The sequence below is a fragment of the Leucoraja erinacea genome, unplaced genomic scaffold (genome assembly GCF_028641065.1).
Source record: "Leucoraja erinacea ecotype New England unplaced genomic scaffold, Leri_hhj_1 Leri_137S, whole genome shotgun sequence".
Classification (NCBI taxonomy): domain Eukaryota; kingdom Metazoa; phylum Chordata; class Chondrichthyes; order Rajiformes; family Rajidae; genus Leucoraja; species Leucoraja erinaceus.
Genome location: NW_026575649.1, coordinates 98,704 through 124,571, shown reverse-complemented (window position 1 = coordinate 124,571; position 25,868 = coordinate 98,704). Strand labels below are relative to the sequence as shown.

At 50.1% G+C, this 25,868-nt stretch overlaps 1 protein-coding gene across 1 annotated transcript; it reads left to right on the top strand.

Moving 5' to 3' along the window:
* Positions 1-2,437: 2,437 nt before the first annotated feature.
* Positions 2,438-22,281, top strand: LOC129715753 (ribonuclease inhibitor-like). Its single transcript, XM_055665609.1, has 8 exons — positions 2,438-2,839; positions 2,991-3,109; positions 4,155-4,241; positions 6,455-6,625; positions 8,431-8,595; positions 14,519-14,695; positions 18,188-18,355; positions 20,217-22,281. Exons 1-8 carry the CDS (start codon positions 2,633-2,635, stop codon positions 20,296-20,298), a joined length of 1,176 nt encoding a protein of 391 aa, XP_055521584.1. The 5' UTR covers positions 2,438-2,632; the 3' UTR covers positions 20,299-22,281.
* Positions 22,282-25,868: the final 3,587 nt, after the last annotated feature.

Below are 25,868 nucleotides of genomic sequence, written 5' to 3'. Positions count from 1 at the left end.
ATGACTGGTGTACCATGACACCCAGGTCTCTTTGCATCTCCCCTTTTCCTAGTCGGCCACCATTTAGATAATAGTCTGCTTTCCTGTTTTTGCCACCAAAATGGATAACCTCACATTTATCCACATTATACTGCATCTGCCAAACATTTTCCCACTCACCCATCCTATCCAAGTCACCTTGCAGTCTCCTAGCATCCTCCTCACAGCTAACACTGCCCCCCAGCTTAGTGTCATCCGCAATTTGGAGATATTACCTTCAATTCCCTCATCCAGATCATTAATATATATTGTAAATAGCTGGGGTCCCAGCACTGAGCCTTGCGGTGCCCCACTAGTCACTGCCTGCCATTGTGAAAAGGACCCGTTTACTCCTACTCTTTGCTTCCTGTTTGCCAGCCAGTTCTCTATCCACATCAATACTGAACCCCCATTGCCGTGTGCTTTAAGTTTGTAACTTGTAAGTTTGTGTGTAAGTAATGCCGTGTACTTGTAAGTTCGTAACCTCCGGCAACTCGTTCCATACACCCACCTGTGTGAAATTGGCATCACAGGTAAACAGGTATTATAGAGCAGAGTGATGTAGGAGTGCAGGCACATCACATGTAGACAGGGAGTATTATAGAGCAGACAGATCTAGGAGTGTAGGTACATCACATGTAGTAGTGATGTTACAATACTCACCATTTGCAGGGCTGCAGTTCTGCCACTGGCCGTGTGCGCGACTTTGGTGCCTTTGACTGGGGGGGAATTAAAATGCCATTTTCTCCTGTCGGAGTCGAACTTTCTTAGGCTGTTCAGCTGCTGCAGAAAAATCGTTCTGACTTCCGTTCTCAGAAGTTTTTTTTTAATCGCGGGACAATTTATCCCTGGAGTGAAATGAAAAGCTACTTCTAACGCCGTCAATGCTTACAATGGGACGGATCTCACATAGGGGACAAAACATAAGGTAAGTTGTTTATTTTACATATAAACTTGCTTCTTAGGATGACTTTAATCCAAATTTCATTGGCGAAAATGTGATTTTGGCCCCATACGAACTGGCAGTGTTTTTCCTGTCGGTTTAAATTGGCTGCAACCGCAACGTTCCAATCAATCGCGTTCCACAAAAACCCACTCACAAGATTATTAAAATGCCCGTTAATTTACGGGAATTAAACATTAAGTCAATGGAAAAGCAATAGGGAACAAGATGCTAATTTCCGAGCATGAAAATGGCCATAACTTTTTTAATACTGAAGATATGAAAGTGAATTAGGTGTCAAATTAAACTTTTTATGCTTTATCTGATGGGATACATTGCAGACTTGATTTATAAAATCTCAACGTTTTGGAACATTGCTACATATAGACATGGAGTATTATAGAGCAGACAGAACTCGGAGTGCAGGTACATCACATGTAGTAGAGCAGAGAGATGTAGGAGTGCCGGTACATTGTTCCATGCAAGTGGCAACACATGTAGACAGTGCGTATTATAGAGCAGACAGATGTCGGAGTGCCGGTACATCATATGTAGACAGTGGGTATTATAGTGCAGGCAGATGTAGGGAGTGCAGGTACATTGTTCCCTGAAAGTGGCAACAAATGTAGACAGAGATTATGGAGATTACAGATTATGGAGAATCGGTTTGTCAAAGAGGGTTCTCTTGAACTTCTACAGGTGCACAGTAGAGAGCATACTGACTGCTTGCATCATGGCCTGGTTCGGCAACTTGAAAGTCCAGGAGTGGACAAGATTGCAAAAACTTGCAAACACTTGCCCAGTCCATCATCAGCTCTGACCTCCCCACCAGCGAGGGGATCTATCATAGACGCTGCCTCAAAAAGGCTGGCAGCATCATCAAAGACCCACACCATCCTGGCCACTAGCTCATCTCACTGCCATCGGGAAGAAACATAGAAACATAGAAACATAGAAATTAGGTGCAGGAGTAGGCCATTCGGCCCTTCGAGCCTGCACCACCATTCAATATGATCATGGCTGATCATCCAACTCAGTATCCCGTACCTGCCTTCTCTCCATACCCTCTGATCCCCTTGGCCACAAGGGCCACATCTAACTCCCTCTTAAATATAGCCAATGAACTGGCCTCAACTACCCTCTGTGGCAGAGAGTTCCAGAGATTCACCACTCTCTGTGTGAAAAAAGTTCTCCTCATCGCGGTTTTAAAGGATTTCCCCCTTATCCTTAAGCTGTGACCCCTTGTCCTGGACGAGGTACAGGAGCCTGAAATGTCCAGGTTGAGGAACAGCTTCTTCCCAACAGCCATCAGGCTATTAAACGACAACCTCGTAAACTCTGAACTGCAATAGACTATTATTATTATTATTATTATTATTATTATTATTATTATTATTATTATTATTATTATTCCACTGTTATTGTTAGATCTTTTTTTCTGAGTTTTTGTTATATTATTTATTATGGTTAGTTGATGACATATTGTGTTGTGCTGCAGCAAGTTAGCATTTCATTGTCCTATCTGGGACATAATGACAATAAAACACCCTTAACCGGGAATGTCGTGGAGCAGCGGGATCTAGGAATATAACTAGATAATTCCCCGAAGTCAATATTCTATGTGCAGCCTCACCAATGTCTTGTGCAATTTGGGTGTAGCTCCCTTTCGGGATGTTCTGTGTGCTTCTGATAAGGTTCATAACCTCCGCCCCTTTCTCACTAGTCTCTCCGGAATATACTGCCTCCCGTTTGAGCATTTTCCAGAGAGTTGTGGATTTGTACAGAACGTGTAAAACTGCATTGAGGTGGGAGAGAGGGGGAAAGAGAGAGATCCGCACTGCTAATGGAGAAGAGGGAGCTGCGGGAGAACAGGGAAAGGTGGGGGAGACAAGGGAGCGAGGGGGTTACACAGGCCAGCGGGAGGTGTAGGGGCCAGAGGGGAGGGGGTTGCAGAGATGGGGAGAGAGGTGTTGGTGATGGGGACGGGGACGGGGGATTATAAGAAATGATCTTTCTCTCTCTCTTACAGCAACTCAAGGGGAGAAAGTGGGGTGGGGAGAATATGTCCACATGTGATATAGCCCATGTTCCCCCTCTCGAAGAACGCATGGAGGAAGGGAGGGACCTACACTTATGTACAACACTCAGGTAAAGCCTTCCACCCCCCTCCCCCCCCCACAGTGCGGCGCTCCCCCCCCCCCCCCCCCACAGTGCGGCGCTCCCCCCTCCCCCCCCCCCACAGTGCGGCGCTCCCTCCCCCCCCCCCCCACAGTGCGGCGCTCCCTCCCCCCCCCCCCCCCCACAGTGCGGCCCCCCCCCCCCCCCCCCCCACAGTGCGGGCGCTCCCCCTCCCCACCCCCCCCACAGTGCGGCGCTCCTCCCCCCCCCCCCACCCCTCCTCCTCTCCCCCCCCCCCACAGTGCGGCGCGCCCCCTCCCCCCCCCCCCCCACAGTGCGGCGCGCCCCCTCCCCTGCGGCGCTCCCTCCCCCCCCCACAGTGCGGCGCTCCCCCCCCCCCCTCCCACAGTGCGGCGCTCCCCCTCCCACAGTGCGGCCTCTCTCCTCTCCCCCCCACAGTGCCCCCCTCCCACAGTGCGGCGGCCCTCCCAGTGCGGCGCTCCCCCCCCCCCCCCCCACAGTGCGGCGCTCCCTCCCTCCCCCCCCCCTCCCACAGTGCGGCGCTCGCTCCTCCCCCCCCCCCACAGTGCGGCGCTCCCCCCCCCCCCCCACAGTGCGGCGCTCCCTCTCCTCCCCCCCTCCCACAGTGCGGCGCTCCCCCTCCCCCCCCAGTGCGGCGGCGCCCCCCTCCCCCCTCCCCCACAGTGCGGCGCGCGCCCTCCCTCCCCCCCCCCCCCCACAGTGCGGCCACAGTGCGGCGCTCCCTCCTCTCCCCTCCCCCCCCCACAGTGCAGCGCTCCCTCCTCTCGGCGCTCCCCCTCTCCCCCCCCCTCCCTCCCTCCTCCTCTCCCCTCCCACAGTGCGGCGCTCCCTCTCCTCCCCCTCCCACAGTGCTCCCACATCCCTCCCCCCCCCCCACAGTGCGGCGCTCCCTCCTCTCACCCTCTATTTTTACTAGTGCATTTTCTCTCTCCACGTCTCCACCCTTCTCACTCTCTCTCTCCCACCGCTCTCTCCCCTCCCCCCCCCCCCCCTCTTCTTACCCTCCCTATCCATCTCTCTCTGCCTCCCTCAGAATCGAACGGAAGGACGTTGGGGAAACTGGAATGATCTTTCTCACATCGACCTTGGTGAACACACAATGTCATCTTCTAGAGCTTTGGTAATTTTGACTTTGGTGTCATTGGGATTTAGGACTGTTGTCACAGGTGGACAAGGAGTGTTGTAGAACAGAGGCCTTACATAATTCTCTGAAATTGGTGTCACAGATACATTTAATAGGAACCTGAGGGTCAACGTTTTTACACAGAGCCTAATGGGTATATGGAACGAGCTGTCAGAGGACGTTCTGGTTCTGGATGAGAGGTAGTTGAGGCATGTTCTATCCCAACACACAGGCACACGGATAGGACAGGTTTAAACTTTAAATGCAGAAAGTGAGTGAGTGGATGGGAGAATAAGGAATGGAGAGAGATATCAGATACTTATAATCAACGAATGATACGGCATGGAAACAGGCATTCAGCCCAACTTGCCCACACTGACCAACATGCCCCATCTATACTCATCCCACCTGCCCGCGTTTGGCCCATATACCTGTAAACCTGTCCTATGGAACTTCCTGCCCAAATGTCACGCTACAGCAAAATCATTCATTGTTTGACATTTCCATCCCTTTCACCCTCCCACTCCCCCTCACTCCAGGATAGTTTTCTATACGATAGTTGAGTATGGAAGTTGGGATGGAATGTTAAAATTGTACAAGGCATTGGTGAGGCAAATTCTGGAGTATGGTGTACAATTTTGGTCGCCTAATTATAGGAAGGATGTCAACAAAATAGAGAGAGTACAGAGGAGATTTACTAGAATGTTGCCTGAGTTTCAGCAACTAAGTTACCGAGAAAGGTTGAACAAATTAAGTCTTTATTCTTTGGAGCGCAGAAGGTTTAGGAGGGATTTGATAGATGTCTTTAAAATGATGAGAGGCATAGACAGGGTTGACATGGATAAGCTTTTCCCACTAGTGAAGATTCAAACAAGAGGACATGACTTGAGAATTAAGGGACAGAAGTTTAGGGGTAACATGAGGGGGAATTTCTTTACTCAGAAAATGGAATGTGTGGAATGAGCTTCCGGTGGAGGTGGTGGAGGCAGGATCGATTTTATCATTTAAAAATAAATTGGATAGTTATATGGACGGGAAAGGAATGGAGGTTTATGGTCTGATTGCAGGTAGATGGAACTTGGGGAGAATAAGTGTTCGGCGCGGACTAGAAGGGCCGAGATGGCCTGTTTCCGTGCTGTAATTGTTATATGGTTATATGCCAACATGTAGAGAAACCAACGAGAGAGCTGGCTATTCTAGACTTGGTATTGGGTAAAGAGGAAGGGTTAATTAGCAGTCTTGTTGTGCATGGCCCCTTGGGCAAGAGTGACCATAATATGGTTAAGTTCTTCTTTAGGATGGAGAGTGACATAATTAATTCAGAAACAAGGGTATTGAACTTAAAGAAAGTTAACATGATTCGTGAATTGGCCAAGATTGACTGGCAATTGATTCTTAAAGGGTTAATGGTGGATATGCAATGGAAGGCATTTAAAGACTGCATGCATGAACAACAACAATTATTCATCCCAGTTTGGCAAAATAATAAATCAGGGAAGGTAGTGCATCCTTGGATAGCAAGGAAAATCAGGAATAGTATCAAAACAAAAGATGAAGCATACAAGTTGGCCAGAAAAAAGCAGCCTACCAGAGGACTGGGAGAAATTCAGAGTCCAGCAGAGGAGGCCAAAGGGCTTAATTAGGAAAGGGAAAATATGTTATGAAAAAAACTGGCAGGGAGCATAAAAACTGACTGCAAAAGTTTTTATAGATATGTGAAGAGAAAAAGATTAGTTAAAACAAATGTAAGTCCCTTGCAGTCAGAAACAGGTGAATTGATCATGGGGAACAAGGACATGGCAGACCAATTGAATAACTAATTTGTTTATGTCTTCACTGAGGGCCGAATGGCCTACTCTTACATCTATTTTCTGTTTCTATGCACCCCATGTCTCCTTTTCTCTCACTTCTGCTCTCTCTCTCCCCCTCTCTCCGACTCTCTCCCCCTCTCTCTGCGTCTCTCTCCCTCTGCCTTATTTTTCTCCTCTATCCCCCCTCTGCCCCCTCTCCCCACACTCTCTCTCCATCTCTCTCTCTTTGCCTCTCCCCCTTCTCTCCCTTTTTCGCTCACCCTCTCACTCTCCCCCCAACTTCTCTCCATCTTTCTCATCGCACTCTCTCCCCCTCTCTTCCCTCGCTTTCTTCCACCAACTACACCCCCCTCTCCCCCTACAATCTCTCCCCACTCTCTCCCCTCCCTCTCTCCACAGGTTAGACAACATCGGGATGAATGAAAGAGAACTGCAGGTTATGTTTCAAGTCTTTAGTCAGAATCGATCCGTGAAGGTTCTCAGTCTTTCCAACAATATTCTCACTGCTAGAGGGTTGAGAAGGATTGGGGAGGGTCTTTCAAATAGACGTTCCCCACTTCTGAGTCTTCGGTAAGTTTAATGTCCTCACCTTACCCAAAATGGAGGGGGGTTACAGAGATGGGGAGGGGTGCAGGGCTCAGATGGAAGGAGGTTAAACACACGGGAAGAAGGATGGAGGGTCAGAGGGGGTGTTGGGTCCGACGGGGAGAGGGTGGCAGAATCAGGGAAGGGGGGGGGGGGGGGGGGGGGGGGGGGGGGGGGGGGGAGTGGGTGACAGATGGGGAGAGGTGTGTAAGGGCAGACAGAAAGAGTGAGTGAGAGAGAGTGATAGAGAGGATGGGTAGGACCGGGTGGGCAGCGCGACTCACATCGCAGCGGCCTCTGCAGTCCGTCTGTCGTTTTTTTTGGGGGTTTTTTTTTGTCTCGTTTGAATGTAGTTTAGTGTTTTTTTTAACTGGGTATGTGTGTGGGGGCGGGGAAACTTTTTAAAATCTTTCCCCTGCATGGAGAACCTGACCTTTTCTCTGTCGGGTCTCCGTTGTTGTTGGGGCCAAGCACCGTGGAGCGGCCTCCAACCGGAACGACCTGGGGCTCCAGTTGTCGAGCCTGCAGACCTACTTACCATCGTGGAGCTGGCCGAGTTCGGAGCTTGGAGGAGCTGTGGTGGTGCACTGCTGCGGCCCGACCCCGATGATTCGGAGGTTCCAACCGCAGATCTGGTGGTTGGTGACACCGGGAGCCTGCGGGTCCCTGCTGGGAGACTGCTTTTCGAGGCTTCCGCAGCGGCGACTCCTCCCACCCGAGTTGTGGGGTTGAGGATGACCTGTAGCGGGGCCTTACATCGCCTGGCGTGGCTTTAAATGGCCGCAGGACTTGCTAGCGCTCGCTGGGGGCTCCAACACCAAGATCCGGAGCGGGGCCTTACATCAACCGGCACGGCTTTAATGGCCGCGGGACACTTACCATCGCCCGCCGGGGGCTTTGACTCTGACATCGGGAGGAGAATGGGGAGTGCAGGGGAGAGACAAGACTTTGCCTTCCATCATAGTGAGGAGGAGATTCACTGTGATGGATGTTTGTGTGAATTGAGTTGTGTCTTGGTTCTTGTGTGTATGACTGCAGAAACCAAATTTTGTTTGAACCTCAATGAGGTTGAGGAATCTCAAATGGCAACAAATAAGTTGTATCATTGTATTATTGGGTAGGAGAGAGAAGGAGGGAGAAGGAGGGAGGGGGAGAGAAGGATGACATGGAGGGAGGGCGGGAAGTGAGAGAATGAGTGAAAGAATGAGGGAGGGAGGAAGGAAGGGATGGGGTGAGGGTGGGTGAGGCGGAGGGAAGGAGGGGAGTGGAAGGGGAGGGAGGAGTGAGGGAGGGAGTGATGGAGAGAGGGTGCGAGGGATGGAGGGAGAAAGAGTAAGAGGGAGGGAGGGAGAGGATTCTAATAGGGACAGAGAGAGGGAGGGCAGGAAATGAGCGAATGAGTAAAAGAATGAGGGTAAGTGGAAGGGAAACAGGAAATGAGGGAGAGAGAAAGGGAGAGGGGGAGAGTGAGGGAGAAGGGAGAGGGAGCGAAGGAGATGGCGTGGGAGAGAGGAAAGCAGTGAAGGGGAGGGAGAGGGAGGATGGGAGAGTGAGAGAGGGAGAGAGAGATGGAGGGAGTGGAGAGAGAGAGGAAGGGAGGGAGAAAGAGAGAGAGAGAGAATGGGGAGGAGAGGAGAGAGTGAGAGAGGGAAAGAGATGGAGGGAGTGGAGAGAGAGAGGACGGGAGGGAGAAAGAAAGAGAGAGAATGAGGAGGAGAAGAGAGATAGAGAGCGAAGGAGTGAGGAAAGAGGGAGGATCTCTAAATCTCTCAGCCTTTATTCCCCCTCAGCCTCATGAGCTGTTCGCTTGGCCGACCCCAGGCCGCCTCCCTGGTAACGGTGCTGAGGTCAACTCCCTCGCTGACCTCCCTCAACCTCGACAACAACCCCCTCGGCGACGCCGGGCTGCGGATCCTCGTCCCAGCCCTTGCCTACCCGGGCTCCAGGCTCCGGACTCCGGTAGGCAGGCCTTCGGGCCTAGTCCGCAGGCTTTATGCATTTGGTCCCCTGTCCGGCCTAGTGGTCAGGCTTGCGGCTTCCTGACCTCCCTCTCCAGCCTAGTGCAGTCTTCAGTCGCCTCATGTGGCTAGTACAGAGGCGGCGGACCATTTTCAGGACTTAAAATCAGGCTTCAGGCGTCCTGCTTCTCTAGGCCCAACGTAAGAAACAGTTAGACAGGTACATGGATAGGACAAGTTTGGAGGGATATGGAACAAGAGCAGGCAGGTTCGACTAGTGCAGCTGCAACATGTTGGCTGGTGTGGGCAAGCTGGGCTGAAAGGCCTGTTTCACAATGTATCACTCACGATTATAATAATAATAATACATTTTATTTATGGGCGCCTTTCAAGAGTCTCAAGGACACCTTACAAAAATTTAGCAAGTAGAGGAAAAACATGTAAGCGGAATGAAATAAATAGTAGAGACATGACTAGTACACAAATTAAAGACAGAATTCAATTCAAAACACAATATGAGGCTAAGGGTGAGGGGGATGAAAAGGGAGGGGGACGTGGGGCTAAGGATAGGCAAAGGTGAAGAGGGTTCTTGAGGCGGGACTGGAAGATGGTGAGGGACACGGAATTGCGGATCAGTTGGGGGAGGGAGTTCCAGAGCCTGGGAGCTGCCCTGGAGAAGGCTCTGTCCCCAAAACTGCAGAGGTTGGATTTGTGGATGGAGAGGAGACCGGCTGATGTGGATCTGAGGGACCATGAGGGTTGGTAGGAGGAGAGGAGGTCAGTGATATATGGGAGGGGGGGGGGGCGCAGATGGTGGAGGGCTATGACTCTAGACAGGATTCAAGTCGTCAAGTCAACTTTATTTGTCACATACACACACAAAATGTACAATGCCTGCGGATTGTGCAAAAACAGAACAGAACCAGTATTTACATTTTAGAAAAAAAAAAAAAAAAAATAGACACAACACAACAGTAAATTAGTCCCTGGTGAGATTAGAGTTTACAGTCCAGATGGCCTTTGGGAAGCAACCCTGTCTCATCCTCTCTGTTTTCACAGTATGACAGCGGAGGCATTTGCCTGACCGTAGTGGCTGGAACAGTCCGTTGCTGGGGTGGTAGGAGTCCCCCATTAATGTTGCTGACTCTGGATCTGCACCTCCTGGTGTATAGGTCCTCCAAACACTACTCTTTGCAGAGCCTTTTTGTCCTGGGCAGAGCTGTTTCCAAACCAGATTGTGATGTTGCCAGACAAAATGCTTTCTACAGCCCCAGATTAGAAGCACTGATGGATCCTCAGAGAAACTCTGAATTTCCTCAGCTGCCTGAGGTGTTAAAGGCACTGCCTTGCCTTACTCACTAGTGCGGCAGTGTGTGTTGTCCATTTCAGATCCTCTGTGATGTGGACTTCCAGGTATTTAAAGCTGCTCACCTTATCCACAGTAGTCCCATTTATCCCCAGTGGTGAGTACGTCCTCGGATGTTGAGCCCTTCTAAAGTCCACAATCAGCTCCTTAGTTTTAGTGACATTCAAGAGGAGGCTGTTGTCCTGACACCAGAGTGCCAGGTCAGCCACCTCCTGCAGGTAGGCCTTCTCATCGTTATCGGAGATCAGGCCCACCACCACAGTGCCATCAGCAAACATGATGATGGAGTGGAGCTGAACCTGGCCACAGTCATGTGTGTACAGGGAGTACAGTAGGGGGCTGAGGATGCAACCCTGGGGCGATCCTGTGCTCAGGGTGAGGGTGCTCGATGTATGTCTCCCCATCCTGACTACCTGGGGCCTGGCGGTGAGAAAGTCCAGGACCCAGGCACACAGGGGAGTGTTCAGCCCCAGTTCCAGCAGCTTCTCTGCCAGGCTGGTGGGGACTATGGTATTGAAAGCTGAACTGAAATCAATTCAGGTATTTCAAGCCCATCCCACATTTTAAGAATGTCGGGAGAGCGAAAACAGGGAATCATAGACCATTTAGCCTGACATTGGCGGTGGGGGAAGATGCTGGAGTCAATTATAAAAGATGAAATAGTGGCACATTTGGATAGCAGTAGCAGGATCAGTCTGAGTCAGCATGGATTTATGAAGGGGAAATCATGCTTCCAATCAATCAACCTTTATTGTCATCTTGCAAGCAACAGTTGTACAGTGCAAAATGAAAAGACGTTTCCCAGTGAATAGCGGAGCATCGCACATGAAATTTAAAACATTTCAAACATAATAACACTAAAAACAATCCAGTCCCTGATGGAACAGTATAAATAGTTAAAAGCAGGTGAAACACAATGTTAAAATACAATAAACCAATCATAAAAATGTCCGGGGCAGCTGGTTTGAGTGGCCAGTGCCAGTTATTAAAGTGTCCGTGCCAGCCGCAGAATCAAGTGACTGTGAGTACAGAGTGACTGTTTAGCAGCCTCACAGCCTGTGGTAGGAAGCTGTTTAGCAGTCTTGTAGTCCGGGCTTTGATGCTTCGATATCTCTTGCCTGATGGCAGGAGATCCAGGTGTATGTGGAGGGGGTGCAGTTTGTCCTTAGCAATTCTCTGAGCTTTTTTCAGACAGCGGCTCTGGAACAGTTATTGTACCGAGGGTAGGGAGACGCCAATGATCCTCTCTGCTCCCTTCACTACCCTCTGCAGAGCCTTCCTGTCCGAGCAGTTGCAGGTGCAGTACCACGTATTTATGCAGTACGTGAGTACAGACTCCACCGTACCCCTGTAGAAAGTCCTGAGGATGTTGGTGGGGAGTGAGGCCTGTTTGACTAATGCTTGACTAATCTACTGGAATTTTCTGAAGCTGTAACTAGTAAAATGGACAAGGGAGAGGTGGTAGTGTACCTGGACTTTCAGAAAGCATTTGATAAGGTCCCACATAGGAGATTTGTGGGCAAAATTAGGGCATATGGTTTTGGGGGTAGAGTGCTGACATGGATAGAGAAGTGGTTGGCAGACAGGAAACAAAGAGTAGGGATTAACCAGTCCCTTTCAGAATGGCAGGCAGGGTGTAGTGGGGTACCGTAAGGCTTGGTGCTTGGACCACAGCTATTTACAATATATATCAATGATTTGGATAAAGGGATTTGTTTGCTCGTGTGTCAGACGACGTGTAGCTCCCTGTTGGCTTCTGCCATCGTCCAAAATGTTGACATAATTGGTCACCTGACACATCACAGAGGGAAGTGGAGGCCAAGTCATTGGATGGATTTAAGAGAGAGTTAGATAGAGCTCTAGGGGCTAGTGGAGTCAAGGGATATGGGGAGAAGGCAGGCACGGGTTATTGATAGGGGTCGATCAGCCATGATCACAATGAATGGCGGTGCTGGCTCGAAGGGCCGAATTGCCTCCTCCTGCACCTATTTCTATGTTTCCATCACAGAGTGTATCATGTCGTAGTTTCCGTGAATCGCCACGGAGGAGGCTTCTGCATGATCCCCGACGTAGAGATTAAAAGTAACATTAGCAAATTTGCAGATGACACAAAGCTGGGTGGAAGTGTGAACTGTGAGGAGGATGCTATGAGAATGCAGGGTGACTTGGACAGGTTGGGGGAGAGGGCAGATGCATGGCAGGTGCAGTTTAATGTAGAGAAATGTGAGGTTATCCACTTTGGTGGCAAAAACTGGAAGGCAGATTATTATCTAAATGGTGTCAAGTTGGGAAAAGGTGAAGTAAAACAAGATCTGGGGGTCCTTGTTCATCAATCTATGAAAGTAAGCATGCAGGTACAGCACAGTGAAGAAAGCTAATGGCATGTTGGCCTTTATAACACGAGGAATCGAATATAGGAGCAAAGAGGTCGTTCTGCAGTTGTACAGGGCCCTAATAAGACTACACCTGGAGTATTGTGTGCAGTTTTGGTCTCCAAATTTGAGGAAGGACATTCTTGCTATTGAGGGAGTGCAGCGTAGGTTTACAATGTTAATTCACGGGATGGCGGGACATATTTTGATAGAATGGAGCGGCTGGGCTTGTATTCACTGGATTTTAGAAGGATAAGAGGGATCTTATTAAAACATATATTAAGGGATTGGATACGCTAGAGGCAGGAAAGAGGAGTCCAGAACCAGGGGTCGAACACAGTTTAAGAATAAGGGGTAAGCCATTTAGAACGGAGATGAGGAAAAACCTTTTCACCCAGAGTCTGTGAATCTGTGGAATTCTCTGCCTCAGAAGGCAATTATCTGGATTCTTTCAAGAGAGTTAGATTGAGTTCTTAAAGATGGCGGAGTCAGGGAGCATGGAAGGTAGGAACGGGGTACTGATTGTGGATGATCAGCCATAATCACAGTGAATGGCGGTGTTGGTTCGATGGGCCGAATGGCCTACTCCTGCATCTATTATCTATTGTCTATTGTCTTGGGTCAGGTGGGAAGGATTAAGGCATTTATTGCTCTTCTGGGGCTAGTACCGAGGCAGAAGTTCACTTTGAGGCCTAGTAGTCAGGCTTCAGACCACTCGGCATTGTAGTCAGGATTCAGGCCCTTCAGCCCCTTTATGGACTAGGAAAGACGCAGCGAGCCACTTTGGCCTGGTAGACAAGCTTATGGCATTTTGGGCTTATTACCTATACACAGGCTGCACCCACTTTCTGGCCTAGTTGGAAGGATTTTAGGCCTTTTGCCCCCACTAGGGGGCTAATAGGCTCTGGATGTTTTTGGGTCTAGGAGCCATGCTTCAGGCTCCTCGGCCCTTCTCAGAGGTTGCTGGACATTTTCGGGCCTAATAGTCAGGCTTCAGGCCTTCCGGCCCCTCTCAGTCCTTCAGTAGCTTCAGCTTCCCTGCCCACTTCTTTAATAAATCAAACTAAACTAAAGTTAACTCTCTCCTCCCTCACTAACTCCAACTCTCCTATCCTCACTCTCTCCCTCCCAACAAACGTTATTCCCTTTATCCTGTATCTGTACACTGTGGACGGCTCGATTGTAATCATGTATTGTCTTTCCGCTGACTGGATAGCAGGCCACAAAAGCTTTTCACTGTACCTCGGTACACGTGACATAAACTCAACTATAGATAGACAAAATTAAACAAAACTAAACTGAACAGAATTGAAAAGCACAAACCTAAGCTCAGCTAAATGAAACAACCAGTCTCCCTCTCTCTCTATCCCTCTCTCACCAGTTCTGTCCCTCCTTCTCTCCCTCTCTCCTACACTTTCTCATTACTACTTTCTAAATTAAACAAAATAAAACTATATAAATGAAACTAAAGTAGATTAAATTTATCTAAATTCTCCCCTCCCTCCCTCCCTCAACCCCTACCTCTTCCCCCTCCCTCCCTCCCTCCCCCTCATCCCCCCCCCTCTCCCTCCCTCCCTCACCCTCACCCCTCCTCTCTCTCCCTCCCCTCCCTCCCTCCCTCTCCCTCCTCCCCCTCCCCCCCTCCTCCCTCACCCCTACCTCCCTCCCCCCCTCCCTCCCTCCCTCCCTCCCTCCCTCCCTCCCTCTCTCCCCCTTCCCTCCTCCCTCCATCTCCTCCCTCCCCCACTCCCTCCATCACCCCCTCCCTCCCTCCCTCACCCCCTCCCTCCCTCCCTCACCCTCCCCTTCCCTCCCCCTCCCTCCCTCACCCTCACCTCTTCCCTCACCCCCCTTCCTCCCTCACCCTCACCACCTTCCTATTTCCCTCCCCTCCCTCACCTTCACCCCTCCCTCCTCCCTCCTCCCACTCCCTCACCCCCTCCCTCCCTCACCGTCACCCCCTCTCACTCCTCCAAATACTTTCTATACTAAACTAAATGAAACAATTAAACTAAACTAAATCCTCTCTCCATCCTTCTCACCCTCTCTCTCTCCCTTTCCATCCCTATCTTCTTCCTTCTCTCTTCCTCCCACTCCCCCTCTCATTCCTCCTAAAACTTTCTAATCTAAACGAAATTAAACTGAATTAAACTAATCTAAATTCTCCCTCTCTCGCTTCGTTCCTCAGGCTGTCCACAGCGGGTTTAACTGCGGCTAGCGGCCGTGAGATCGGCTCCATTCTCCGCGGGAACGCCAGGCTACGCACGCTGGCCCTGAATTACAACCGGTTGCTGTCGGAGGGAGTGCGGGGGATGTGTAGCGTTCTCCCCGGGACGAGATCGCGACTGATGAGGCTGGAGTGAGAGAGAGAGATAGTGGGAGAGGGAGGGAGGGAAAGAGAGGCGAAGAGAGGGGGGAAGAAAGAGGGTGTGAGAGAGAGGGAGAGGGGAGAGAGGGGGGGGGGGGGGCGAGCGAGAAAGGGGGAGAGGGAGGGGTGGAGAGACGAGGGAGAGTGGCATAGAGAGATTGGGTGAGAGGGGGAGAGAAGGAGATAGTGGGAGAGGGGGAAAGAGAGTTGGAGAGAAGGGAGAGAGTGGGAGAGCAACATGGCGAGAGGGAGAAAGGGAGAGGCGGGAAGAGAGTGAGAGAGGAAGAGAGAGAGAGGAGGAGGGGGAGAGAGGTGGAGAGAGAGTGGGAAAGAGTGAGAGGGGAGAGAGTGGCAGAGAGGTGGAGAGATAGTGGAAAAGAAGGAGAGAGAGAGGACGAGAGAGACAGAGAGAGAGAGATACAGAGAGGGGAGAGAGTGGGGTCGGGGAGAGTTCGGTTAAGAGGGCGGAGAGAGAGGGGAGAGAGAAGGGAGAGAAAAGGGGGAGTTAGAGAGAAGGGGAGAGGTGGAGGCGGAGAGAGAAGGAAGAGAGAGAGAGAGGCGGAGAGGGAGGGGGTGGGGAGTCGGGGGGAGAGTGGACAGAGAGAGTTGGGGAGAGGCGGGCGTGAAAATGAGGGAGAGATCGGGAAGTGGGAGACTGAGGAGAGGGAGAATGGAAAGAGGGGGACGAGACGGGAGAGATAGGGGAGAGAGGGGGAGAGAAGGAGAGAGAGGGCAAAGAGAGGTGCAGAGCGAGTTGGAGAGAGAAGAGAGAACGGAGAGGAGATGGAGTGGTGAGGGAGTGCAGGGGGAGCGAGAAGGGAGAGAGAGAGAGAGAGAGAGAGAGAATAGAGAGAAAAAGAGAGGGGAGAGAGAGGGGGGGGAGAGGGGGGGAGAGAAGGGGAGGGAGAGTGGTAGGAGGAATTATGGGAGAGAAAGGGGGGAAATGGGGGGATAGAGAGGGGAAGTGGGAGAGAGATGGAGAGGGAGAATGGACAGTGGAGCGTGAGGGGAGAGAATTGGAGAGGGTGATAGAGAGGGGGCAGAGAAAGAGGGGCGACAGGGAGGGGGAGCGAGAATGGACAAAGGGGAGAGGGAGATGGGGGGAGAGGAAATGAGGGATAGAGAGAAAGGGGGGGGATGGGAGAATGTTTTGTTTGGGTTTTTGTAAAGTATTAGTGGAAATGTCAAAGCAGAGGGCATAGCTGTAAGAGTGTGTATTTGTGTGTGTGTGTATATTTGTGTGTGTGTGTGTGTGTGTGTGCTCTCTCTCTCTCTCTCTCTCTGGATATGGGCCAAACGCGGCCATGTGGGAGAAGAGGGGCATGTTGGTCGGGATCGGCAAGTTGGGCCGAGAGGCCCGTTTCCATGCTCCATGACCATTTGACTGTCCCTGTGGCTCTATGACTGTGTCCCTGTGTCTCTATGACTGTGTCCCTGTGTGTCTCTATGACTGTGTCCCTGTGTCTCTATGACTGTGTCCCTGTGTCTCTATGACTGTGTCCCTGTGTCTCTATGACTGTGTCCCTGTGTCTCTATGACTGTGTCCCTGTGTGTGTGACTCTATGACTGTGTCCCTGTGTCTCCTATGACTGTGTCCCTGTGTCCCTATGACTGTGTCCCTGTGTCTCTATGACTGTGTCCCTGTGTCTCTATGACTGTGTCCCTGTGTCTCTATGACTGTGTCCCTGTGTCTCTATGACTGTGTCCCTGTGTCTCTATGACTGTGTCCCTGTGTCTCTATGACTGTGTCCCTGTGTGTCTCTATGACTGTGTCCCTGTGTCTCTGTGACTGTGTCCCTGTGTGTCTATGACTGTGTCCCTGTGTCTCTATGACTGTGTCCCTGTGTCTCTATGACTGTGTCCCTGTGTCTCTATGACTGTGTCCCTGTGTCTCTATGACTGTGTCCCTGTGTCTCTATGACTGTGTCCCTGTGTCTCTATGACTGTGTCCCTGTGTCCCTGTGTCCCTGTGTCTCTATGACTGTGTCCCTGTGTCTCTATGACTGTGTCCCTGTGTCTCTATGACTGTGTCCCTGTGTCTCTATGACTGTGTCCCTGTGTCTCTATGACTGTGTCCCTGTGTCTCTATGACTGTGTCCCCCTGTGTCTCTATGACTGTGTCCCTGTGTCTCTATGACTGTGTCCCTGTGTCTCTATGACTGTGTCCCTGTGTCTCTATGACTGTGTCCCTGTGTCTCTATGACTGTGTCCCTGTGTCTCTATGACTGTGTCCCTGTGTCTCTATGACTGTGTCCCTGTGTCTCTATGACTGTGTCCCTGTGTCTCTATGACTGTGTCCCTGTGTCTCTATGACTGTGTCCCTGTGTCTCTATGACTGTGTCCCTGTGTCTCTATGACTGTGTCCCTGTGTCTCTATGACTGTGTCCCTGTGTCTCTATGACTGTGTCCCTGTGTCTCTATGACTGTGTCCCTGTGTCCCTATGACTGTGTCCTGTGTCCCTGTGTCTCTATGACTGTGTCCCTGTGTCTCTATGACTGTGTCCCTGTCTCTATGACTGTGTCCCTGTGTCTCTATGACTGTGTCCCTGTGTCTCTATGACTGTGTCCCTGTGTCCCTATGACTGTGTCCCTGTGTCTCTATGACTGTGTCCCTGTGTCTCTATGACTGTGTCCCTGTGTCCCTATGACTGTGTCCCTGTGTCTCTATGACTGTGTCCCTGTGTCTCTATGACTGTGTCCCTGTGTCTCTATGACTGTGTCCCTGTGTCTCTATGACTGTGTCTCTATGACTGTGTCCCTGTGTCTCTATGACTGTGTCCCTGTGTCTCTATGACTGTGTCCCTGTGTCTCTATGACTGTGTCCCTGTGTCTCTATGACTGTGTCCCTGTGTCTCTATGACTGTGTCCCTGTGTCTCTATGACTGTGTCCCTGTGTCTCTATGACTGTGTCCCTGTGTCTCTATGACTGTGTCCCTGTGTCTCTATGACTGTGTCCCTGTGTCTCTACTGTGTCCCTGTGTCTCTATGACTGTGTCCCTGTGTCTCTATGACTGTGTCCCTGTGTCTCTATGACTGTGACTGACTGTGTCCCTGTGTCTCTATGACTGTGTCCCTGTGTCCCTGTGTCCCTGTGTCTCTGTGTCCCTGTGTCTGTGTCTGTGTCCCTGTGTCTCTGTGACTGTGTCCCTGTGTCTCTATGACTGTGTCCCTGTGTCTCTATGACTGTGTCCCTGTGTCTCTATGACTGTGTCCCTGTGTCTCTATGACTGTGTCCCTGTGTCTCTATGACTGTGTCCCTGTGTCTCTATGACTGTGTCCCTGTGTCTCTATGACTGTGTCCCTGTGTCTCTATGACTGTGTCCCTGTGTCTCTATGACTGTGTCCCTGTGTCGCCGACTGACTTTATAGCGCTATGATTCTATGGCTCTGTGACTATGACTCACCCCCCTCTGGTCTTTAATATCTTGACCCCGCGAGGGTAAAGATGCTTCTGTTGATGGACTTCCTTTGCCTTGTTCACAGGCTGGAGGAGAACAGACTAGACGACAGATGTTCACACCAACTCGCTGAATCGTGCAACGCTCATCTCTCGCTGACCGCTCTCTGTCTCAGTCGCAACTCATTCACCAACCACGCACTCCCTTCGTTCCTCAGACTGTGCGGTGTCTCCCCATGTCTGCGGTACCTCTGGTGGGTGAGAGAGGGGGGAACGGGAGAGGGAGAGGAGAGAGGGAGAGGAGAGAGGTAGAGGAGAAAGGGAGGGAAGTTGAGAGAGAAATGGAGGGAGGGATAGATAGATCGATAGACATTCGCTGTGATGGCATTTCAGTCTCAGTCACAGAGGCCGACATCAGGAAATCCTTCAGAGGGATGAACCCCTGAAAAGCACCTGGTCCTGATGGTATACCCGGCCGTGTTCTAAAAACCTGTGCGGACCAACTGGCAGAAGTTTTTACGGACAGTTTCAACATCGCACTTCTGAGGTCCCCACCTGCTTTAAAAGGGCATCAATTATACCAGTGCCCAAGAAGAGTAAGGTGACGTGCCTCAATGACTATCGACCAGTGGCACTAACGCCGGTGGTGATGAAGTGCTTTGAGAGGCTGATCATGGAGCAAATCAACTCCTACCTCGACAAAAACCTGGACCCACTGCAGTTCGCTTACCGCCACAACAGATCAACGGTGGATGCGATCTCGTTTCAAATTCTTGGGCGTGCACATCTCTGAAGATCTTTCCTGGTCCGAGAACACTAATGCAATTATCAAGAAAACTCATCAGCGCCTCTACTTCCTGAGAAGATTACGGAGAGTCGGTTTGTCAAGAAAGACTCTCTCTAACTTCTACAGGTGCACAGTAGAGAGCATGCTGACCGGTTGCATCGTGGCTTGGTTCGGCAATTTGAGCGCCCTGGAGAGGGAAAGACTACAAAAAGTAGTAAACACTGCCCAGTCCATCATCGGCTCTGACCTTCCTTCCATCGAGGGGATTTATCGCAGTCGCTGCCTCAAAAAGGCTGGCAGTATCATCAAAGACCCACACCATCCTGGCCACACACTCATCTCCCTGCTACCTTCAGGTAGAAGGTACAGGAGCCTGAAGACTGCAACAACCAGGTTCAGAAATAGCTACTTCCCCACAGCCATCAGGCTATTAAACCTGGCTCGGACAAAACTGATTATTTAATTACCACTTTCTGTTATTTGCAATTTATCAGTTTATTTATTCATGTGTGTGTATATTTATATCATGGTATATGGACACATTTATCTGTTTTGTAGTAAATGCCTACTATGTTCTGTGTGCTTAAGCAAAGCAAGAATTTTATTGTCCTATATAGGGACACATGACAATAAACTCACTTGAACTTGAACTTGAGACAGAGACATATAGATAGATAGACAGACAAACAGACAGACAGACAGACAGACAGACAGACAGACAGATAGATAGATAGATAGATAGATAGATAGATAGATAGATAGATAGATAGATAGATAGATAGATAGATAGATAGATAGATCTCAGGTATTTTAGAGATATATATGGGGAGATAGACAGATAGATAAGTAGGTAAATAGAGAGGCAATGAGAGATGGGAGAGGTGTTGAGAAACAATGAGACTGAGATAGAGAGAGAGAGAGAGAGAGATAGGGAGAGAGAGGAAGAGAGATAGAGTGAGAGAGACAGAGAGAGCGAGAGAGACAGAGAGGGAGAGAGGGAGAGAATGGAAGAGAGAGAGATAGTGCACGAGAGACACACAGAGAGAGGGAGAGAGCGAAAAGCGAAGAGAGAGAGAGAGAGAGAGGGCGACAGAGATATTCAGGGAGAGGGGATGTGATATTGAGAGAAATAAAGATAGAAAGAGAGAGGGAGAGAACGAAATAGAGAAATAGATTGTGACGGAGAAAGGTTTACAGAGATATGGGACAAACGCTGGCAGGTGCGACTAGTATGTGGCATTTTGGTTGGCGTGGGCATGCTGTATGACTCTCTCTCTCTCTCTCTCTCTCTCACACTCTTTCTCACTCTCTCTCTTTCTCCCTTACAGGCTCAGTCGGAACAGCATCAGCTTCGAAGGAGCGAATAGCCTCCAGGACAGCGTGCCGGCCAGGGTGACTGTATTTGTCTAGCGCCTGGAATGTTGGATTGACAAATTTGTAACTATAGCCCTTCCCATTGTAAAAGAACAGGTGGGGGGCATGGTGGCACAGCGGTAGAGTTGCTGCCTTACAGCGCCTGAGACCCGGGTTTGAAGCTGATATAGCTGCTGGCTGTGAGGAATTTGTCCATTCTCCCCGTGAATTCATCAGTCTGAAGAAGGGTCTCGACCCGAAACGTCGCCCAATCCTTCTCTCCAGGGATGCTGCCTGGCCCGCAGAGTTACTCCAGCATTTTGTGTCTTCCTTTGATTTAAACCAGCATCTGCAGTACTTTCCCACACACCTATATATATATATATATATATAGAAAATATCCCTTAGTTAGAGATTAGTCAGCACGCAAACAGGCCTTCACCCCAACTTTTCCATGCCAACCTATACGAGTCTCACGATGGTCAAGAAGGCTTTTGGCACATCGGCCTTCATCAGTCAAGATATAAAAGTTGGGAGGTCACGTTACATTTGTACAAGACGTTGATGAGGGTCACACTTCGAGTATTGTGTTCAGTTTTGCCTGGACTCGAGGGGGCTGAGCTACAGAGAGGTGGGGCCCTGCGAGGACTTTCATCCTTGGAGTGCAAGAGGCCGATGGGGTCGCAGGAGGCTCCTATAGAGGTTTGAGGTGGGAGGTAGGAAATGAAAGATTCAATAGGAACCTGGAGTTCAACGTTTTCACGCGGTGAGTGTATGGAACAAGCTGCCAGATGTATTTTTGGACAGGAACACGGATAGGACAGGTTTTGAGTGCCTAACATGAGCAGTTGGGACAAGTGTAGATGGGACATGTTGGTCGGCCTATGCGAGTTAGACCCAAGGATCTGTTTCTATGCTGCACATCTCTAAGTCATGCCGCACCCCGGCCATTCCATCTTAGAAACATAGAAACATAGAAATTAGGTGCAGTAGTAGGCCATTCGGCCCTTCGAGCCTGCACCGCCATTCAATATGATCATGGCTGATCATCCAACTCAGTATCCCGTACCTGCCTTCTCTCCATACCCCCTGATCCCCTTGGCCACAAGGGCCACATCTAACTCCCTCTTAAATATAGCCAATGAACTGGCCGCAACTACCCTCTGTGGCAGAGAGTTCCAGAGATTCACCACTCTCTGTGTGAAAAAAGTTCTTCTCATCTCGGTTTTAAAGGATTTCCCCCTTATCCTTAAGCTGTGACCCCTTGTCCTGGACTTCCCTAACATCGAGAATAATCTTCCTGCATCTAGCCTGTCCAACCCCTTAAGAATTTTGTATGTTTCTATAAGATCCCCTCTCAATCTCCTAAATTCTAGAGAGTATAAACCAAGTCTATCCAGTCTTTCTTCATAAGACAGTCCTGACATCCCAGGAATCAGTCTGGTGAACCGTCTCTGCACTCCCTCTATGGCAATAATGTCCTTCCTCAGATTTGGAGACCAAAACTGTACGCAATACTCCAGGTGTGGTCTTCTCCCTGCTCCCGTCTGGCGAAAGGTACAGAAGCTAGAAAGCGTGCACCACCAGCCTCGATAGCAGCTTCTTCCCTTCTCTAATCAGATTCCTGAATGGTTGTTCCTGAAGCTCGGAACAAGGCCCGATCATCCAGCTGATGCAATTATCATTCTGCACTTTTCTCCAGAATTTGTCATGAATCAACGAATAAAAACACATTCTTCTTTTGACTCAGTTCTATACTATTGTGTGACTAGATTGTACTCAAGAATGGTGTAGTTATAACTCTCGTCCCCTCCTCACCGGCCCCTACATTCCTCTTACCATCTCTGCAACCCCCTCCTCTCCGGCCGCTTCACCCCTCTCCAATAACGACACTATGGAGAGAGAGAAAGGATGCATTGCCCGGTATTTTGGGATATATTTCCATTCAATCCTCCCACTTTAGACGTCGACTAGATCTTTCAAAATCCCTGAATTCGGGAATTGCACGCCTTTAGAGAATTGGTATAGCAGATCTCCTTACGCTCTCTCTCTCTCTGTCTCTCCACCTTCCCGTCACTCTCTCTCTCTCTCTCTCTCTCTCTCTCTCTTTCTCTCCACGTTCCCGTCTCTCTCTCTCTCTCTCTCTCTCTCTCTTTTTTTTTTTTTTCTTTTTCAAAGACTTTATTCAACACATCAAATCATACAACAGATCAAGCCATACACATAAAAGACTTACATTATATCGTGTCATTATTACAATCATTATTCACAATACTCTCAACCCCACGCGGTGACCAGCGCCCACGGAATACCTCCAAATTCCCCGTGAGCACCGCATGTTCCCTCTCTCTCTCTCTCTCTCTCTCTCTCTCTCTCTCTCTCTCTCTGCAGTTGTCATACCATACGGTGATACAGTTGGTAAGGATGCTCTCGATGGTGCAGCGGTAGAAGTTCACCAGAATCTGAGGAGACAGATGGACCTTCTTCAGTCTCCTCAGGAAGAAGCGACGCTGGAGAGCCTTCTTGACCAGAGTTGAGATATTGTGGGTCCAAGGGAGGTCATCGGAGATGTTGACCCGCAGGAACCTGAAGCTGGAGACACGTTCCACCTCCGTCCCGTTAATGTGGATGCGGGTGTGCGTGCCGCCCCTAGACTTCCTGAAGTCTACAATGAGCTCCTTGGTCTTCTTGGAGTCAAGGGCCAGGTTGTTGTCAACGCACCATGCTGCTAGGAGCTGGACCTCCTCCCTATAGGCCGACTCATCGTTGTTGCTGATGAGGCCAATCACCGTTGTATCATCTGCATACTTGATGATGGTGTTAGTACCATATACAGGTGTGCAGTCGTAAGTGAAGTGACTGCCTGCCACTTTTACTTTTCACCTTGCTACCTATTGCTTCTACCCTCATTTTACACCCTTCTGTCTCTCAGCTCACACATCCCCCACCTGTTAAGATGCAATCCATCCCTTTTGTACAGTTCCCCTTTAATCCAAAAGAAAAGAAAAGAAAAATAATAAAATAAAATAAATATAAAGATTTTTCCAGTGATTTGTTATAAATGTAATTTCTATATGAATAATCATTTTTTATAGTAAAAATCACCAAATTTGCACAGCTCTGCTGCAAATACAGGGAGAGATGAGAGATGAGGCAGCGGCAAGCTGAGCCTCCCCTCTGATTGTGCAACCCCTCAGAAACTGCATGGAGCGCGGGCAATAAGCGTGTGCCTGTTACGATCTCTATGTATGTCACCAATGTAATGTTTGTAAACCCCTTTATTACATGTCCTCACCTTCCATAGTCCAGGTAACTTATTTCATGTATAAATATATTCAATTTGTGCTCGCTAGTCTCATCATAAAACTGCAATGAAAAATAACCAGGGGAGGCAGCGATCACATCTGACTCACAAGGGGGCGTGGCTGAGCCCACGTAATTGACGCTGCCTCACTCTCCCTCCACGTTAGCTAGCTTCAGCAGCAGTGGCGCTGCACTGGATTCCACCCACCGGTGGCGGCACTGACTGGTCGGTTGGCATCATTGATTTGTAACGGCCGATTCGGAGGCTCTGGGCTGTTGAAAGCTCCCAATTGGGCCCCGCGCTGGAGTAATGTACTCTCGGCTCGGTAGATCTCCCCGGGTGGAGGGGGGAGAGAGGGGGTGGAGAGAGAGTAGAGGGTTTGTGGAGTAAGTAAGGGTTAGATGGGGAGGGGTGTGCGAGGGGGAATGGAGAAGGGGAAGAGGGGGAGGTCCCTCATGGTCGCAGGCAGGGCCGGATTTACGTATAAACTAGACAAGCTTAAGCTTAGGGCCTTGAGATCTATGGGGGCCTACTCACCTCGCTGCCTCACCGGACCCGTCGAACCTCGCCGCCCCATCGATCATCTGCCCACCGGGACCTCCTAGTCTTTGCCCGCAGACGTCGCCTTACCTGCACCCTGGCCTGAAGATTCCACGCTGCAGACTCCCACTCCCCTGGGTTTGACTGCGCTGGATCCTAGTGCTAGTCAGCCAACCCTGGTAATCTCAGAGGCTGTTCCACTGAAACCATATGACCCCTGCTCTTCCCCACCCACACAACAGTCCTCATAACCCCCTACCCCCTGACCACCCACCACCCCTCTACCAGACATCCAGAACCAGGGGCCACAGTTTAAGAATAAGGAGTAATCCATTTAGAACGGAGACGAGGAAACACTTTTTCTCACAGAGAGTGGTGAGTCTGTGGAATTCTCTGCTTCAGAGGACGGTGGAGGCCGGTTCTCTGGATGCTTTCAAGAGAGAACTAGATGGGGCTCTCAAAAATAGCGGAGTCAGGGGATATGGGGAGAAGGCAGGAACTGGGTACAGATTGTGGATGATCAGCCATGATCACATTGAATGGCGGTGCTGGCTTGAAGGGCCAAATGGCCTACTCTTGCACCTATTGTCTATTGTCGATTGTCTATTGCCTTGGCCTCAGTCCACTCACCTGACTTCCTCCGGCCCCAACCCCCATCCCTGCCGTGTGTCACCATCCTCCCTGACCTCTTCCTCTCAGATACCGAACGGTCTGTCCTCAGCAAAGGCCTCACCCAGGGCCGGCCTTAGGAAGTGCGGGGCCCAATTGAGAACAATTTTGGTGAGCCCCAGGTTCCCAGCCAAGGTCTGTAGAATCATAGAAATATAACTAAAGTCTTTTATAGACTTTATATCTCTATGGTAGAATGGAAAGTAAGCATAATGAGCGCTTAAAAAGTGCCTGCGACTTAATGGACCAAACAGATCTAAGCTACATTTTAATATAAAATTGCATACATGTAAGCCTACAAGTAACAAACAAAATGTGTAGATCACCTCTGAAAAGTACATAGTTACAATAATCATTTGTTTTAGTGACTGTGAAATGAAAAAAAAAAGTGATTTAATTAAATAGATCCTGGAAAACCAATAACCATTGGTGAAAAAACAGTCCAGGCATTACATTTTGGGCTTCAGCCCCATCCTACCCTTTGGGCTTCTACCCCATCCTAACTTAGTTGAGTTTGTGTGTGGGAGGGAAGGAGAGAAGGGAGGGAGGGACAGAGAGGAGAGAAAGGAGGAAGGACAGAAGGGAGGGAGGGAAGGAAGTAAAGAAAGGAGGGAGGGAAGGAGAGAAAGATGGGATGGAGCGAATGAGAGAAGGGAAAAGAGAGAGGAAGGAGGGACGGAAGGAGAGAAGGGAGGGAGGGAAGAAGGGAAGGTGATGGCCGGCGGCAGGAGCGGATGCCGGGGTCCGGGCAGACGGGTGTGAGCTGAGGCTGATGTTTGTAAATGTTGCTCCAACCCCAGCCCTCCCTGTATTGTTCCCTGCGTCTTCCCAGAGAGAGAGAGGGGTGGAGCCGGGGCTGTGTGTGTGAAGCACGGCGACTGGAGGGGCGGGAGCGCTGCCCCAGGACAGTGAGGGAATGACCCACCTCCCCCTCTCCATTCTTGCCATAGAGGGAGTACAGAGAAGGTTCACCAGACTGATTCCTGGGATGTCAGGACTTTCATATGAAGAAAGACTGAATAGTCTCGGCTTGTACGCGCTAGAATTTAGAAGTTTGAGGGGGGATCTTATAGAAACTTACAACATTCTTAAGCGGTTTGACAGGCTAGATGCA

Coding starts and splice junctions, on each gene's coding strand:
- LOC129715753 (XM_055665609.1), top strand. CDS start 2,633: ATGTTCTGTGTGCTTCTGATAAGGTTCATAACCTCCGCCCCTTTCTCA. Junction 4,242..6,454: donor TGTCATCTTCTAGAGCTTTG/GTAATTTTGACT, acceptor CTCTCTCCACAG/GTTAGACAACATCGGGATGA. Junction 18,356..20,216: donor CCATGTCTGCGGTACCTCTG/GTGGGTGAGAGA, acceptor TCTCCCTTACAG/GCTCAGTCGGAACAGCATCA.